A 17,848-nucleotide genomic window follows, 5' to 3' on the forward strand; every position below is an offset into this window, starting at 1 on the left:
GTCCTCGATTTCGACGACGTTCGTCAGTGGAGCCGTTGGAATCTTGAATTCCTTCTTCTTGGCATCGAACTCCTTCTTCCTTTGAAGGATGTTATCCATTTCGGCCTCAAGCCGCCTCTTCTTTTTCTCCATCTCAGAGATGCTTTCGGCGTCGACCGCGGGTCTTTTCGACAGAACTTGCGTCGACGTCGACCGCTCTTTCTGCGTCGAGCGTCCCGTCTCATGGGTCGACTTCGACGATCCTTGCCTTTCGGCGTCTTTCGGCACCAGGGAGTCCTTTTCGAAGGATCCGCTCGGCCTCTTGTCCATGGTTCCCCCCTTGGTCGTCGAACTTTTCTGCGCCGGGGCTCCCTTCGTGGACTTTGACTCTGATTTTCTCGAGTCACCCTCGGGTTTTCGAGGTATTTTCTGTTTTGAGCTCGACGATTCTCTTACCTAGTCTTCATTTTTCTTGTCTATCTCTACGACCGTGAAGCTTTCGGGTCCCTCGGCGACGTTGTCCTCATCGTCCGTGGATAGGCCCAGATCGTAGAGCGACGGGGCCTTACCCTTGCCATCCATGCTGGCGTTGGCTCTTCTCTGCCGATCTCTCACTCGGAGCGTCTTCGGTGCGAAGGCTGAGCAGGCGTTGCAGTCCTTACTCTGATGGTCGACCGGTAGGCAGAGGTTGCAGACCGGATGCTGGTCCTTCTGCGCGAATTTGTGGTGGCAGTTAGGGCAGAACTTGAATGGCGTCTTGTCCATTGCGCTCAGGGCCTCTGAGTGCGCATTCTCCAAGGGCGTCGAAGAAAAAGGTGCAAAACTTCCTTTCTTCGCGCTCCTGATGTAATCTATTCCTTTTCCTGTGATATCTTCGTAGTAGTTATCGACGAAACTCGCTTTTCTTTCTTCTTCCTTCGATTGTAATTCTGGAGCTTCCCGATGACGATCCAGACCCAACGGCGGAAAAAAGAATCTGAAGATGGCGCCCCAAAGGTGGGACTTCCGCAGGAAGCACGACGACGTCACGGGAGGTGCACCAAATGGTGGGTCGTCGCCGCCCACCTGGGCTACAAAAAAAAAAAACAAAGAAAAGACTACGAATCCGGACCCAACCACAAGATCGCGGAATAATGCGACCCAACCACAAGATCGCGGAATAATGCACAGCATAGTGAATCCAGAAAGATTCACGCTGCAAAATTTCAGTTAATGAATGCACTCAAAAGGCTGCAGAAGCAACTGCACAGGCGCAGCGCAGAAAACGACATCCTAATACGGCCCCTGGAGTGTCAGGTCTGAGACGAACAGGCCACCGTTTAACTACACGGCTGGTAGCACATTCCCACCTTTAAGATCGAATTGGATGCTGGCCTCATGAAAGTAAGAGTACGTAACATGGGCTAATTCGATTTGCAGCAGGTCACAGTCAAATTCAAAGCACGTGTTCTGGACGGTAATGAAAGTCTCAGCTGCTGCTGTCTGTTCCTGTTCCTTTAAGCCAGATGAGTGACCAGGATGGTTTAACACGCTGTTCCAGACAAGAGTTTCCACAGAGAGGCATTCTTTTGCAGGCTTTCAGTATGTTATTCGGTGGCGCAGCAAGGATACCATTTGCTCTAATGCAAGCACGATAAATGCCACCCATCCTCTGGTTTTAAAGAAAAAAACGCCATTATTGGGGGTCACATGGGTCCCTTATGTCCCGGTGCAACTGTACCTGTTGTACTATTGTTAGCTACTTCCCTGCAGGTGTGCCACATTAACGGATAATTTTTGGTGATTTGTAGCATTTTGCGTGACTCTGTGACATTCGGTTACACTTTGAGCCAATTCAAATGCCCAAAGACTGTAGTTTGAGTAACAATGTAGTATGAGTAACAAGACACAAGGTGAACCATGATATTGACAAAGTTGTACAATTCCATGATTTTGCGAAATACATCGATTTGATATTCCATTACTCCTGGGTCAAACCAGGCAAAACTGAAAATCAAAATCAGGCTTTGCAAAAATATTCAAGCCACCTCCACACTGCAGGATGCTGTGCTTAAAACTGGACTTTTAAGATATGGTTACGGCTATTGGCATTGTAAATGAAAATTCCTTTTATTTAGGTTTTAAAAACGAAAACAAAAATAAAAGGCATTGTCATTTACGTCAATAGTTCAAACTCTCGTAATTGCGAGACCTATTGCATTGCAAATGCTTGTTTGGTCTTGCCTACAGAGCACACAGAGTAGGCAACATCACTTATCTCGATGTCTTAACTATGCAGTGCCTTTATCATACAGCCTTTACAATGCAAGTGTTTACCACACAAATACCTTTACCATGCATGGTGAGAGAGTGCGTGTTTGTGTTTAGGGGGTAGGTATGGGTATAGGGTGATAAGGGTTGTTTTAGGGTTTGGAGTTGGGCAAAATTATTGGGTTGGAAGTATGTTTTAGGGTAAAGGTGTTGGTAGGGGTTTACCATACTTATGTCAGATTATTTGCTTGATTCCACGGCTCACATTCAGGGATTTTCATCTTAACACTCCATGGCAGTTTTCATGCTCTCTTCCTTGAGAACTGGTTCCCTCTCATTTCCACGTCCCATGCTCCACATTTCTCTTCTGTTTCTTCCTGCACCCCTCCTCTTCCTGCTTGGCTTTGTTTATTTTATTTTTTTTAACCCACTATCCAATCCTCCCTTGCTTTCTCCCCCTTTCCCTACGTGTTTTTTTAATTTATATATATATATATATATATGTAGTGTTTTATCTTTTTTTTCCAGGGGGCCAAGTAGTTGCATTTTGATACTGGGTCACTCTTTTCTTAATAATTCACTTTTGCATACTTTTCTTTCTTATTTAGCACTCCAGGGGGGCATCCTCCATCTTAGAATGCCTGTTGATGCTTGCACATCACACGGGGCAGCGATTTGGGCCTCCTTTTTCTGTTTAGCATCAGCAACAACCACTGGCAGACCTAAAGAGGTCGAACAACGCCTTTCAAAGGTGCAACCTATTAGTTTTGAATGGTTGTTCTATTTGACTTTCTCATTTTAACCTACAAGTGTGCTCAACAGTGGGCCTGATGATGGTACTTCATGGGTTATGAGGTCCTCGAGATAGGCTTGTAGTTGGTGGGCGCACAAAGTCTACCCCTCTTCTGTGTCTACTATCATTTCTACCTGGGAAAAAGAGGTGGTGACAGCATAGATTCTATTGAGAAGCAGATCTTTTTAACCTGTGTTTCTCTCCGCTATCCAGGTGTAATGGACAGTTGGGCACATGACTAATTTTCATTGTAGTTAATTATTGGACACTCAGTGGCATATTTATGAACCCCTTGCGCTGCCTTAGAATCACTTTCTACGGCAGTGCAATGCTCTGTGATGATCTGGCGGGGCGAACCACCTAATCATATTTTTGAGGCCGCACAAAGCCACTTTGCGTGACTTTGAATGGCCTCATAGATTGGAGTAAGGCAAGGCCGTGCAAATTGCTGCGTCGTCTTACTCTGCACTAGGGAGGCGTTCAATGGACGTTGCAGTGGGTGTTCCCACGCAACACCTATGGATTTGGAAGCTTCCCCAGATTTAAAAGACCATGTAAACCTGGGGATGTGCCACAACCTTACGCCTCACGAGCTGGGGTGTAATGAGGAGAAATAACTTTTTTTTTCTCCTTTTTCTATGTGTGCACACATAGAAAGAGGAACACGCCTCAATGGATTGTGTCTGTGCAAGAAGATGCCCTGCACTTAAACAATCCTGCCAACACAGGGACCCTAGCACTAAGGTGCAAGGGTGTCTGCATTGGCGCTAGACTGATAAAATACAGGGGAAAAAGTGGGAAACCCAATCGACCCTTGGAGGTTTGGGAAGGTTAAGTATTAACAGGTAAATGTGCCTACAAAGGATTCATTTAGGCCATGGGTATTCACAAACTTTCTCTCGGGGCCAAATTTACAGTGTGGTTTGTGGCTGAGGGCCACACTGGTGGGGGTGGGGTCAGTGGGGGAGGGGCTAGAGCAAAAAAAAAAAAAACTTACCATGTGGTTCAACACAGGCCCCTGCAACGGACGCCTTCGTCCACTGAGCCACCAGACTCAGCATACAAACATTTCTCTCCATCTCTCCCTCCCTCCCTCTGTCTCCCTCCCTATCTCTCTCTCGCCCTCCTTCTCTCTGTCTACCTCCCTCTCGCTCTGTCTCCCTCCCAGTCTCCCTCCCTCTCTCTCCCGGTCTCCTTCCCCCTCTCTCTCACTGTCTCCCTCCCTCTGTCTATCTCCCTCTATATCCCCTTGACACCCTCCCTCTGTCTCCCTCCCTCTGTCTGTCTTCCTCCCTCTGTCTCCCTGTCTGTCTCCCTCTTCCCTCTGTCTCCCTCCGTCTGTCATACTCTGTCTCCCTCCCTCTTTCTCCCCATCTGTCTGTCGCCCTCTGTCTCTCTGTCTCATCCCTCTGTCTGTCTCCCTCCCTCTCTCTTCCTCTGCCTGCCTCCCTCTCTCTGTCTCCCTCTCAGTCTCCCTGCCCCGGTCTGTCTCTGCCTGTCCCTGCCTCGGTCTCTCTCTCTCTGTCTTGTCTGTCTCTACCTCTATCTGTCTCTGCCTCGGTCAGTCTGCCCCTGCCTCTATCTAGCTCGGTCTGTCCCTGCCTCTATCTGTCAGTCTGTCCCTGTCCGTCTGTCTCGATCTCTATCTGTCTGTTTCTGTCTCTCTGCCTCGGGCAGTGCACACATGCTGTGTCTACACGTCCCAGTCACCAGCCCAGAGATAGCCCACCCCCCACTACTCCCTCTCCCTGTGTAATGTAAAAGCCAGCTCGTTTTCTCTCTGAATTTGCTGCATCACGGGGTTTGTGTCCCACCACTGAGCCTGTGGTCACATCTGTCGCTGGCTTTAATTCTGACTCTCACCTCCGAGCTGTCAGCTCAAAGCCCCCCGTTTGGCACCAGTACTTCACAGGTTAACTTTTAATGAGGCTTTGTTGTATTTCACCTCTTCTTAGCACCCCTGCTTCTACACTCTGACTATCACTGGAATCGCCCGGCCCCCATAGAGCAGCAACCGGTGGTGTTTGCTGACACTCTTAAAAAAATAAAAACACAGGTACGATGTCAACAGATTCAGTCATGCTTAGACATTCCTCATGGAAGGGTTACAAGGGTCATACAACAGTCTATTTCATCGTCCTGAAGATGGTCTATCGTATGCATACACCAACAAGACCGAAAAGTCACCAACCTCATCTATTTCCTTATTGATTGGTTTTTCTTTAGAACGTGTTTTCTGTTTTGTTCAGACTCACGGTTCTATATATGTAGTTTTGTTTGGAATAGATGTTTGTATTAATGACTCTGAGGTATTAATAGCACAGAATCTCTTAGTAAACCTCGGTCATTTCTGTGTTGCTTGAATCTTTCGTACCCTTTATATTCATATTTTATAAATTTGAATGATGAAGAATTCACATCTGTTGCAATAGTATCTTTTATAGATCTTTAGGGAAGAAATTAAAAACTGAATTGTAGATTATTTAACTGTAGGTTACCGGCTACAATCTTGATATATCATTACATGAACTGTTTAACTGAGGGCGCCTAAATAAATCCCTTGTAGGCACATTTACCTGTTAAGACTGCCAAAATGGCACCAGCACAAGGGGAAAGGACAGGAATGCAATGTATTGGATAAATACGGTGCATTCCTGTCCTTTCACTTTTACGTAGGACAGTGCAGCATGGGGACTTGCTGCACTGACCTATGCCAAATACTTATAAATGTGCCCCTTTGCTGAAGCCCGGGACTAATCAGATCCTTTCTTTTTGGTTCTTAGGAGAACTGAAGTTCTAGTAGTCGGTTTTATGGTGAAAGAGAGACATTTGCCGACTCAAACAGAAGGGAAAATTTACAGTGGCATATATGCTGAACTTAGATAACCTGATGAATGAGTAATTTTGGAAACCACTATCTCCAGGATTACGTCTGTGGTTCTGCCAAGATTAACAATTTCTCCATTGATTCTTATTTTACATTTTTTCTCTTCCTCTCTTTTTCTTTAGGTATTATAGTTTACCATGTAGGACACGGTTTTGATGAAGTATTTCCTGTGCTTAATCGAACTCTAGCTTTTGCATCTGAAATCAGATTCTTGACGATGGTTAATTCATACACTATGTTGTATTTTATACAGAAGAAATAAAACACTCACAATGCTTAAGGCATACACACAACTCAAATAATATGCACAAAATCATGATTTTATTGAAAATGATGAACATACAGCAGCAGAAGACCACTCTGTAATGTCACAGAGTGTACAGTATGTCAAAATCACTGGCAATTTAGATCAGAAAAGACTCATCCGGGAAGTTACAGAAGGTCACAACAGGCACAAAGTCACCAGAGCCATTCAGTGTTGTTTTCTTCTAAATGAACATCCTGAAAAGACATCATAAAGAAGTACATTACAAAATTGATTTTGATCTGCAGTGCACATTGAGTCTTGCTATTTTACTGCAGCTACATGCCAAGATTCTACAGAAGATGAGATGCGCAGAACTGTATCCTAATGAGCATATACATACACGCAACTAAAGCCCAAATTGGTTTTAGTTATCAAGGCAATCGATGAGGTGTTTTTGATGGAACTAGATTAATGACTGGCCTTTTCCAGGTTTCGTGTACTGCAAATAATCAGTAAAGCCTTGAGAGTGAAGTCTATTGGATTTCTCTTCCAGGCCTTATGGTAGGTTTCCAGCCAGGTGGTACTGCAGGGCCAGTGTCTGTAGGTATTTCTGGCCCGTGCACAAGTATTCTTATGCATAGTGTAAAGAATTATGGCATGGATTTTACCACTGTCAGGTGTTTCCTCCATCATTGAAGTGTTATGCAGTAATATCAAAGAATAATCGACGTGTGATCTCTAGTAAACAGGACCCATGTGCTTGGGATAAAATGTCAAATTGGCCTGCTGAGCTTCCCTGAGTATTTCAGGCAGCTTATACAGGTTTAGCTCAGAGGAGGCGGTGTGGGGTTGAGTCTTGATATAACAGTGACCACAGATGCATTAGTGATTTAGAGTCCAGCAGATGTTAAACACAATAAAACATTTAAATGACACCTTAAATAAAAAAAATGTCAAATGAAACAAGTACCCATGCAGTTGAGTTTCCACAAATTGTTACGGCGAAACTTATCACAAACTAAACAGAAGTAGCCATGGTCACGTCAGTCCTATGTAACACCCTAAAAATATATAAACACCAGACACCCATTTTACACTTAATAAATCCTGTTTACTATTGCTAGTTGATTGGGTAATGATTTTAGAACATTGGATTGTGATCCTCATGCCTATAATAGAGCGATTTAAGATAAGGTTTGCCATCACTACTTGTTCACCATCTCTAGAAATATTACAACAATGCTACAATATGAGAAGGCAGCTGGTGTGGAAAGACAACAATATTCTAGGACAGTAGAATGCAGAGTCTCAGTACAAGGTTATTTATCTGTGAATCCTGCTCGGTCACCGAAAGGATTAAGGACTTACAATAACTTTAAAGTTTGACATTTCGCAGCCCCAAATAGTTAGTGGCAACATGCCAACCACCCGTAATCATACAGTAGAGTTGGAGGACTGACTCCTTCCTTGATCTTGGTCCCTTTCACTTAGAAAATGTCTGTTGTTAAAGATTTCAGAGGAAGCGTCCACTACCACAGTACAAATGTCTTTGAAGATCTATTACCAATTATTGGAGACTGATCCAAACCAATTGTTAAGGGCCACCACCAAGACATCCTTATTAGAATAGCACACTTCATCGGTACCTCATAGGTTTGCGTCATATGATCTCACTTCTGATGCATGCTTCTCGCAACAATAGTGAAAACATTCACTTACTTCCTTTATAATACTCGTTGTTTCATTCAGTTTCAAGCCCTCAAGACGCGTAAATCTGTTCACACTAATCACTCTAGTCCTTGTCTATATCCCGGACCCTCAATTCAGGGATGTGGAGACTAGAGGCAGAGCTATTTTATAGTGATCAACTTTGTTTGAGTCACTAGTAAAAGTGGATATATTTTTGTGCCTCTTGTGTTTAGTGCCCTCCAATGATACACTAAACTGATGGAAAGGTCAGACCGGGTAAAAGGAATTGGCTTTTCTCATGGTAAGGCCCATTAGCCTTAATTTGAGTTCTATAATATCCAGACTATCAAATCAATTCGCTGACTAAATACTGCTGCGAGAGATTATTTTCCAGATATCAAAAGGTGACACCTCAGGTGTCTGAAGCAATATTTTCAAGAATAGGTTGTCTGAATGAATTTGAAAGTCCGCATCTTTGGCCTGGAGTTCTATATATGATTATCATCATCAAAAACCATTAAGGAGGCAATGAACATTTCACAATCAAATGTTTTGCCTTCAGTGTAAGTAGTGATTATGACAATTTAACTAAAATTCATATTTAAAAACTAGCTACTGCGCCATTTCTTGGAAGAGGTGAGTCCCGGACTCAATATATGATTTTGCATCTGGGCAGGACTACTCGGACTGACATGTCCCACATACAGCATTTAACCAGGACTCTGTGATCGCTCAGAAAGGTGGATCATTAACATTGATTGGGAAATGGACTTCAACCACATGTCTGCATAGCGCTCTCAGATTAATGAGCCTAGAATTCATATATTTCATGTGTAGCAATTCCAGAAGGATCTCCCGACAAAAAGTAGGAGTGACTTCCTGCATAGCCCCATCGCTCTTTCGCAAAAGTGAAATCTTATGTTGCAATCCTAAAAGGATCATATTATTATTGCTCTTAAAAGAGCAAGACTGCTCTCCTCTTGTGATAACTGCTACCCTGAAAGGGTGCTTTTCTATTACCTAACCAGTCAGCTTGCATATCCATCCATGACTGTTAACAGAGAATACGGTGCTCCTATGCACGCAGCGCCAGATGGGTTTCCGTTGGTTGCAAGCTGTGCATGTGTCAGCTATACAGATGCACTCATTACTTCCAAAAGCTAAGTGGGCGAGCATCAAAGGACAGAATCTGGGGCTGGAACATAAATATATTGGCAGCCCACAAGCAGTGGTGTTACTGTAACCAAGCAAAAATGGAATAAGGTGAACAAACCCTGACAAAACAAACTCAAAATTTAAAATAAAGAACTAAAGAGGATCATAATATTAGTATTTAACCAAGGCCCTAATCCGGAGTCTTTCACCTTTGATTTCAAGCTTGTATTCGCCAACATTCACAGTGTAATGAAATCCTGATACCATTGTGTTTAATGGACTGCTATTCAGGTTTTTTTTCTTGGTTAGTTTTTGAAAAGTTGTAGGTCTAAGAGTCTTGTGGGTTTCTTTGATCTGGCTGTCAGTATTGCCAGCTGGTTGCTTTTGTTTTTTGATGTTATGTTAAAATATTTATAGAGAGCATGGCTGTCCCAGCAATTGGACGTCCTAGCACTAAGATAGCAAGGTGGAGTGGGTGAGAGGAGGAGACTAGTGATCAGCAAAAAGCAAAGTCTTCAACGCCCTTCTGAAGGCCAGGTGGTTGGAAATACTTCTGGTAGAGAGGGGCAGGGAGTTCCAAAGTCCTGGCGCAATCGCCTGGAATGAACGCCTTCCGGCTCCGAGAAACCATGGAAGCCTAGCCAGGTGAAGATCAGCCGAGCGTAGGGCGCGGTGGGAGCGTAAAGGAGGCACAAATTGCTCAGAATCGCTGGGCAGAGGGCAGAGAGAATCTTGTGGGTGAAGCCGAGGGCTTTGAAGTGAATTCCCTGCACTATGGGCAACCAATGTCGTCGAGGAAGGAGACCAGAAACCGAGCAGTGCTTGGGGGGGGGGGGGGGGTACAAAGTGCGGGCTGCGGCATTCTGGGAGCACTGGAGCCTTTCAATCACTGACTTATTAGAGCCAAGGAGGAGCCCGTTACAGTAGTTCAACCTAGCCTGGACAGCGGCTTGGACAATCATCTAGTGGGTGTGAGAGTCAAACTGTCGCATAATGGGCATTAGATCCCGAAGCAGGTACCTGCTACTGATTTGGCTTGAGCGTCAAAGGAGAGGGAGCTATCCACCCAGACGCCCAGATTCTTAACCGTTTTAGGCGGGTGGTGTGGGGGGGAGGGTGCGAGCCTGGGAGGCCACCAATTACTACCCCAGAGATGGAGTTCTCTCCCTAGGAGGAGGACCTCAGATTTAGTGGAGTTCAATTGAAGACAGTTTGCCACCATCCAAGCTGAGATGGCGGTCAGGTCCTCCTGAAATTTTGCGGGGTCCTGGGTACGGTCATTGGAGAAGGAGAGCACCAGCTTTGCATCATCAGCATATGACACCACGGAGCTATTGATGGGCATATGAATCTGGGGGAATAGACAGAACGTTCTCTGTTTTTTCATGATTCAGATTGTATCAGTGTTAGACCTGTCAGCCCTTTGGGTGGTCCCTCCTCATCATTATTTATTTTGTCCCACTTCTGCCTCAAACCCTATTATAATTTTTCCTTTTTGGGAACCACCAGACTTTTTTAGTGTTGATGCAGGGTCAGGGAGCCATTTTCCCTACCCCTGGAACTTCTGTCTGAGGGCCTGAGACACAAAATGGTGGCCACCCATTGTCACCTGTGACATCATCAGAACCCACTGGAGGTTTCCAGAACATTCTAGAACCCTGTGACAGAGGGAGGCAGTTTAGAATGTTGGGAGACCATCTCAGTGTGGCAGTTGGCAACTGACTGGAGAAGAGAGAGGACAGAGTTAGAAGGAGGTCGGAGTAAGGCAGCAGGGGTGGAAACCAGTGCTTGGAGTGGGGTCCAGAAACCCACCCTTGATGCTAGTCCCTACTGACCAAGCCCAGCCTAGAGCCCTGTGTGGGACCAAGTCCAGAAAAACCATCTTAAAGGACTGAATATTTGGAACAGGCCTTAAAGAAGAAGAACAGCAAGCTCCTGACCTGTTCAGCAGGGTCCTCCTGGAGTCCTGACGTCGAGAAGCCTGGAGACCTGGGGCCGGAGGTGGAGAAGCGGCGCTGACAGAAAGCAGACGTCGTACCCGGAGCCGCCAGAGGTCGAGTGAGGGCGCCGACGGAGGTCGTGGAGAGTCACCGGAGGTCGAGTAAGGAGTAATCAGAGGTCGAGTGAGGGCGCCGACGGAGGTCGTGGAGAGGCGCCGGAGGTCGAGTCGGGAGACACCTGAGGTCGAGGTGAGGCGTCGACGGGAGAGTGAAGTCCGCCCACCGGAGTCGCCGGAAACTGAGGTGAAGCGCGCCGGAGGTCGGGAGTGGAGATCGCACTCCGGAGACACCAGGAAGTGGGGAGTCCGAGTCCCTGCGACACCGGAAGGCGACATCGAGTCGAGACCGCCCAGCGACATCGAGCCGAGGCCGCCCAGCGACAGAGTCGAGACCGCCCAGCGACATCGAGTCGAGACCGCCCAGCGACATCGAGTCGAGACCGCCCAGCGACATCGATCCGGAGCCGCCTCACGGCGTCGACACGGTGCCGAGCGGAGCCGATCATCGTGAAAAGGGCAGTAAGTGGTAGAGGGGGTGTTTAAGGCCCCGTGGAGCCCTAAAAGACCATTCTAGGGGCTAGAGGGGTGTTGAACCAGCCTGGGAGTGCCAGGGGTGAACTAAGACTGGTGCAGTGACATCTGTGAGGGGCTGTGTAGTTTGGAGGGCCAGATCTTTAGGTTACCCTTGTTCTGCCTCAGCTTAGGCCCCAGCCTTGACCAATCTAGGTGGGACACCCCCATGCCATCCAAGTGTCCTTAAGTTGTGTATGGGCAAAGTAAGACCAAGTGACCTCATGAAAATGTTTTGAACTGTAACTGTCATTGATTGTTTTACCTTATTTATTGGAGGTGCTTTATTTATTGTCATCCACTAATTTATCTTGCACTATATTTATTGTCTGACTGTATTTATTTGCCATCTGTATTTATTGCACATCTATTTATTCTATGCTTAATGAGGTCCTGAACCTATTTATTGAAATCCCAATGTAGTATTATTTATTTGGCCTGTTCTTTTAAGGAAAATCTTATTGTCTTGTATTTATGTGATGAAACCTGCAACTAAGAGAAAATAAGATAAAGACATATATATTTTCAACTTGACTTGCATAATTTTTACGGTGTAGTGTCGTTTTTGGAACGGATGAACGCATGGTTATTGTGAGGGTGTGACATACGCTTAACACGGTGCCTGACCCCCAGCCGCTCGAGCCAAGCTACCATTGTGCTGGGAACCTGGTGACTGCTAACCCGGTTGCCCGGTTTCCAACAATCAGGATAGTCTGTATGGTACAACTAACACTATTTTGCTTTTGTAGATGGTGATCTGCTTACGTTGGCCATTTTGAGATGTTCATCCTTAAAACAAGCATTTACCTATGTTTTGCCGTCACCAAGGCCATGAGCTCTTCTTAAGATGGGCACTCACGCCTTTTGTTAATCACACCTGCAGTTTCACTCTTATTGACTCCCCACGTAAATCTTTAGGCAATCACTTCCTTTTCAGCCAACCCTTCCTTTTATTGGCTTGTGACAAGTTTTCAAACTCTCTTTTGTCCGACATGACAGATCACTTGCATATTTCCAGTGCCCACTTTCTCATGTCCCTTATTTTTCCAACACAGATCCAATATCATAAGCATTCTTTGGTTACATCTATCAAGAACATACGTAAACAAATCCGGAATTCTGACTGGGTATTTACCACTGTATGTTAGTCCTTCATTCTTCTGCAGTGAGCCTACTGTGATACCCAAAACATGTGCCACTCGGGTTTCTACTTTCTCCAGACACTGTCTCCCCACCTAGGACATTTGCGTGAGACATAGGGAAGAAGTAAGGACAAAGTGAAGATGAACCGTGAGCATTGCACGCACAGTTGAGACTAGAATGTGTGCGGCCACTTACCTGCATGCTTGAGGAGCCTATATCAGTGAGAGTAGCATCAATTATACTGCTATCGTGTGTTAAATTGAAGGTGTCGTGGCCATAGGTATCCAGGTTCAAACTTTCGGTGAGAATGAATGGTGATCTCTGAATTTGCCAAACTACAATAATCACCTGCTGTTTTGGGTTGACACTATCTTGGTTTTTACTAACTGCTGCTCTTGCATCCAGTTGCAGTGTATTCCCAAGTCAGTACCCCTGTATGGAAAGGTGCCATGCATTCATAATTTCACATAAGAGTATTTTTCCCTGCATCTAGTTGACAATATCAGACCACAATGTGGCACTTTAGTTTGGATAAAAGTAAAGAGTCTAAGTAACATGAAGACAGTGCAGAGATAGGAAGCAGAGTGCAACAAAATATCAAAAAGCCTTCACAAACTATAAACATGGGCACATCCTTGCTAAGGGGTGAATAAATCTGGTTCTTGTGTATCTCTGCGGCTGAATCGGACAGATATGGGCAACCCAAGGGTAGGTCTTGGATAGCCCTACTCACCACTGATGGCAGCAGGGGGCATCTTTGCAGCTCCCTGTACCTAGGAGATGGTCTCTCGGTCTGCAACTCTCTCAACCGACTCCTTCGAGGTGAACAACAGACCAAACTTCAGCCAGCTGACCCTATCGTGAGCTTTCTTCGAGTAGTGGGCCTGCTCCTCTTATCTAGGCAGCTCGGCTTCCTCTTCACCTGCTCAGTCACAGCAGCAGCTGTGCTTCCAACACACGGGGTTTAGTCCAAGCTCTCAACTAGCATTGCCAAAAGCAAATGTATTTTCCTTGCAAATATCTCTCACCAAACTAGCGTGAAGAATCACCCTAGAGTCCAGAGGAAGAACACATTACTGGTTTCAGTATTGATTCCACTTTGGAGGCACAGGCGGGACATTTGGACTAACTAAAGCTGTGAGTTCTAATGCTAAGCATGTTGAGATTACCTAGGACCTTGCCCGATACTTGTAGAGCAGAGGGGGCAATGGATAAATCATGTCATCACTGGAATGTTGAGCGATCAATTGAAGACAATGGTGCAGCTCAGGAACAAAAGTGGCTGGTACAGACCTTCAGCTTAAACATTGAGAAATAGAATAACAAACTTTGGAATGTTTAAGCAGTTTTAAAGTTAGTCTATTCTAACCTTAGAGATTGGAGGGTTCTAATAGCATTGTAGTCCTTCTGCCTCGGCTTATACCGAATGTAAAATGCCCTTACACTCCTTAAAAGTCCTTGCCTGAGCTCGGGCCTGTAACTCCGGTTCAGTGTCTTAAACAACCGTCATAGCCCACAGCAGCTTACTATAACTATATAATAGAACACATGGTATCTACATTAAACACATCTGTAAAAGCTCAGTACATAAAAAACACTTGCATTTACAAATGTTTGCGCCCAAAATTGCTTTACCTTCTGTAAGTCTGGCTTTTCCTCCCGTGGGCTGACACAGCACAGTGGAGCATCCGACACACAACACAACCGTCTGTGCATGGCTGAACACTGTGGTGATCTTATAGCAGCCTGAAAGATATATTGCAAATGTTTAATATTTCCGTACCTGTAATAACGCACACATCAGTCGATCAAAGGCTCACAGTGCTAAAAAGGGACCATGTGAGAGGCTGTCAGTGTGAAGCAGATAGAATCTGCAGTAGTATTCTTTACTAATGTACTAATACATTCATAAGGTAATTTAGGAACCACACCTACCCAATAGGAAAAGATAGTTACTTGTTAATCTCTGCACATAGCAATCAATAAAGTGAGGCTTTATGTACGTCTGTAAGTGATATCTGTATGGGGTAACTTAACCAAAACATATCAGAGAACTGAGCAGAATCCAAGCAGGGCTGCTGGGTTATTGAGTGGAGCTGGACTATTTACTGTGTCGCAATGCAGTGGTCCTCAAATGGGTGTTTCTTGAGGTCCGTCTTAAATTGAAGGAGGATAGGCGTAGTCTTGATGCATATGTGGACGTCACTCCAGATTCTGGGTGCATAAATGATGCTGTGGCCAAGGTTTGTTTATTCTTGCACTTCATCTTTAGTCGGTGGTGTGCTGGATTTGGGGTTCCTATACCCAAACTGACGCAAAGTATGCAGAGCTGCCCTAATAAGCCTGGGCTTCTACCTACAATTAAAATAATGTTTCCCTATGGGACAGATATAGCCGTGCGGCATTTGATTAAACACAATAATGAATATTTAATTAGTGGTGACTAACAATACCATTTCTTTACGGCAAACATATTGATTCATTTCTCAGTCCCACCACATAACCAAAATGTTTACACACTTATTTTCTTCTTAAAATATAACAATAGTTTTGTGAAAGACGTTCTGTATTTATTATCTTGATACTTTTTTACTCAAGCAACTATTGCTCATTCCGTCACAAAGTGCAGAGCCCACAATTCATTCATATCTGTGAAAAGTGGCATAGCCCTTTGTAGGGCACTTTAAGTTGGGGTGGTGCACTGTTCTCCAATACATGACCAAGAAAACTGCACATCCTGCTTATCCCAGAACAGTAAGACTGGCACCAATAGCCTCACGCAGGATTATCAATAAGGATCATCAAACAGGATTAGAAAGTATGCAATAGTCATGTCTAGTAATAAGGTACTTGGAGAGAGCTAGTCATAGTGACATTCAACAGAAATAACTAGTATCATGCAGTGCTGTGGCCCATTACTGTGCCTTCCCTGCAGGTATCCATTCCACCCTGGCTTCACAAAGGCCACTATCCACATTCTACATAAAAACAGATGCGACCCTTCACTTCAATATTTCACCCTGATCCCCCACCGTCTGTCATCTACCCATCCTTAGTGACAAGCCCTATGGCATCTGCAATGTATCCATCCTGTGGATGCTCACTGGATTTGCCATCTATCAATTCAATCTAAGCCCAGTGGTATCCATTCCACCCAGCCCTCATGGCAGTTGTCAACTGCTCATAGCACTCAGAACCCCAGTTACTGCCTTCCAAAAACCTATTTAATCATTTGTTGACCAAGGTCCTACAGTGGCCACCTCAATCCTTTCCTAAGAACCAAGCCCACAGTCTCTTCCATAATACTTGTACAAGTAGGACCACACCCACCCGTACCACTCAGGCATCACATCATGCCCGTTTTATCAATATGTAACATCTAGAGCCACCTATAGTCACTTTGTAGTGATCAATATTATCCTGGCCTGTAACAGTGCCTCTTATGTACATACATGTATGCATTTGACCCATTCAGGAGCCCTAATATGGCACCCTTCCAATCAGCCCTCGTATTTTCCACCGAACCAATACCACAGTCACATAATTTCAGCGAGATCGTTCTCCTTCCATCCAGGCCCTGACAATTGGCTCAGTTGATTCTGAGCCCAGAGGTGTAACCATACCCCGCGGTGCGGGGAGGGGCGAGCTCCAGGGTGCCCCCTTCGAAACTGCACCAGAGGCAGACACCTGGCTTGAGAGCTCCTGACTGGGTCTGGAACGTAGGTGGGGGAGCCCTCAAGTTTTGTTCAACCCCGGCCTGACCCCAAAAGTACCATCCTTCCTCCAGGGCCACTACAGTACCCTCCTCCCACCCAAGACCCACAGCACTGACCGTACAGGCTTAAAAAGTCCCATAGGGTCAGAGTGGGGACAGATCTACAGATGTTCATAAGACATGCGGTTAGAAAGGGCCACTGAGATGGACATCCGACAAGGAAATTCAAGTCAGAAGTGCAAGTCGTTTTTAGTAAAGTATGGTTCTAGAATTGCAGCTTATCGGCCATCATTGACATCTCTACTTGGAATGCAAAAGCTTTTTATTACCAAATTCCTCAAATAAATTAAACAATAATGCTACTTTATACTATAAACAGCAGGTCAAAATATTTTCATATATATTTATAAATATATAATGTGTGTTTTTCTCACCACTGTGAAATAGAACTTAAAAAGCATGCGCTCATCTGGGCAGTAATGGAGCAATTCACATATTAGTGGGGAAGGACATTGAGCACAAGCAGAGAAGAGAAATATTGTCAGAGTCTCATTCCAGGGTGGGATAAACAGTGGGTTTCGTACTGATGCTCGATGAGGTGCTCCTTGCAGAGATGAGTTCCCTGCTCCTTCCCGAAGGGGAGATGTGAAGGAGCTTGACCCGTGACGTCATGTTGTGCCACAGCCTAAGTGCTGCACTTGAGATGGCCTGTGTTCTGGTCTCTTGAGTAGGGCAATATTTTTGTAGACGATACCTAGGACATGATATTTATGTCAGACGATCTTCTGATAACGATATTCTGGTACATAGCATGGGAGCTTTATCATATAATAAGACATACAGCATTAAAGGCAAAAAGTAATCACAAAATGGCCTATAGCGCCAACTGTCCATCGCACAAAGATGCAAGATATTGGTGTGCCTAACTCTCCAGGCTTCCAATTCGGACAGGAATCAAGCTGCAAGGACACACTTCCCTCTGAGTTCACATCAACAACAATCCAGGGAAAACAGGCTTCAAGCTGGATCCCAAAACAACCGCTCCCTAGTGTATCTGCTTGGAAAACAGTTTGACCAGGTGTCGGACTCCTGCATCAAGCACATGTTCATGCATAATGGCCCTATGGTGCTTGCACAAAGTCGGTTTGTACAGGAATCAGGTAATGAGTGGGATCCCATTGTCCAGCTTATGTCAAGAAGCTTTCCAGAAATTGGAGGAATTGACCTGAGAGGGGAGGGACATTTCCCCAGACTACTTCCACATGTCATGCTGCTCCTGGTAAGTATGTGTGAAACTGTTTGTGGGGGGGGGGGGGGGGGGGAATGTGATGAGTTATTGAGTTATCATTATCTATTGCTAGCACTGGAGCCAACTGAGGGACTTTGAAATACCTATATAATGCACAGGTCTAGGCTCCTGG

The 17,848-nt window shown here is 45.2% G+C and overlaps 1 protein-coding gene across 1 annotated transcript in view; it reads right to left on the reverse strand.

Moving 5' to 3' along the window:
- Nucleotides 1-6,211: 6,211 nt before the first annotated feature.
- Nucleotides 6,212-17,848, reverse strand: part of RPS27L (ribosomal protein S27 like) — a 91,761-nt gene continuing 80,124 nt past the window's right edge. The window contains exons 3-4 of the mRNA XM_085643671.1: nucleotides 14,348-14,458; nucleotides 6,212-6,410 (exon numbers count right to left, since the gene is read on the reverse strand). Coding sequence (XP_085499797.1) covers nucleotides 6,382-6,410; nucleotides 14,348-14,458 — 140 coding nt within the window. The 3' untranslated portion in view covers nucleotides 6,212-6,381. The remainder of the gene's footprint in view (nucleotides 6,411-14,347; nucleotides 14,459-17,848) is intronic.

Source organism: Triturus cristatus, chromosome 3_1 (genome assembly GCF_964204655.1).
Source record: "Triturus cristatus chromosome 3_1, aTriCri1.1, whole genome shotgun sequence".
In the NCBI taxonomy this organism is placed as follows: domain Eukaryota; kingdom Metazoa; phylum Chordata; class Amphibia; order Caudata; family Salamandridae; genus Triturus; species Triturus cristatus.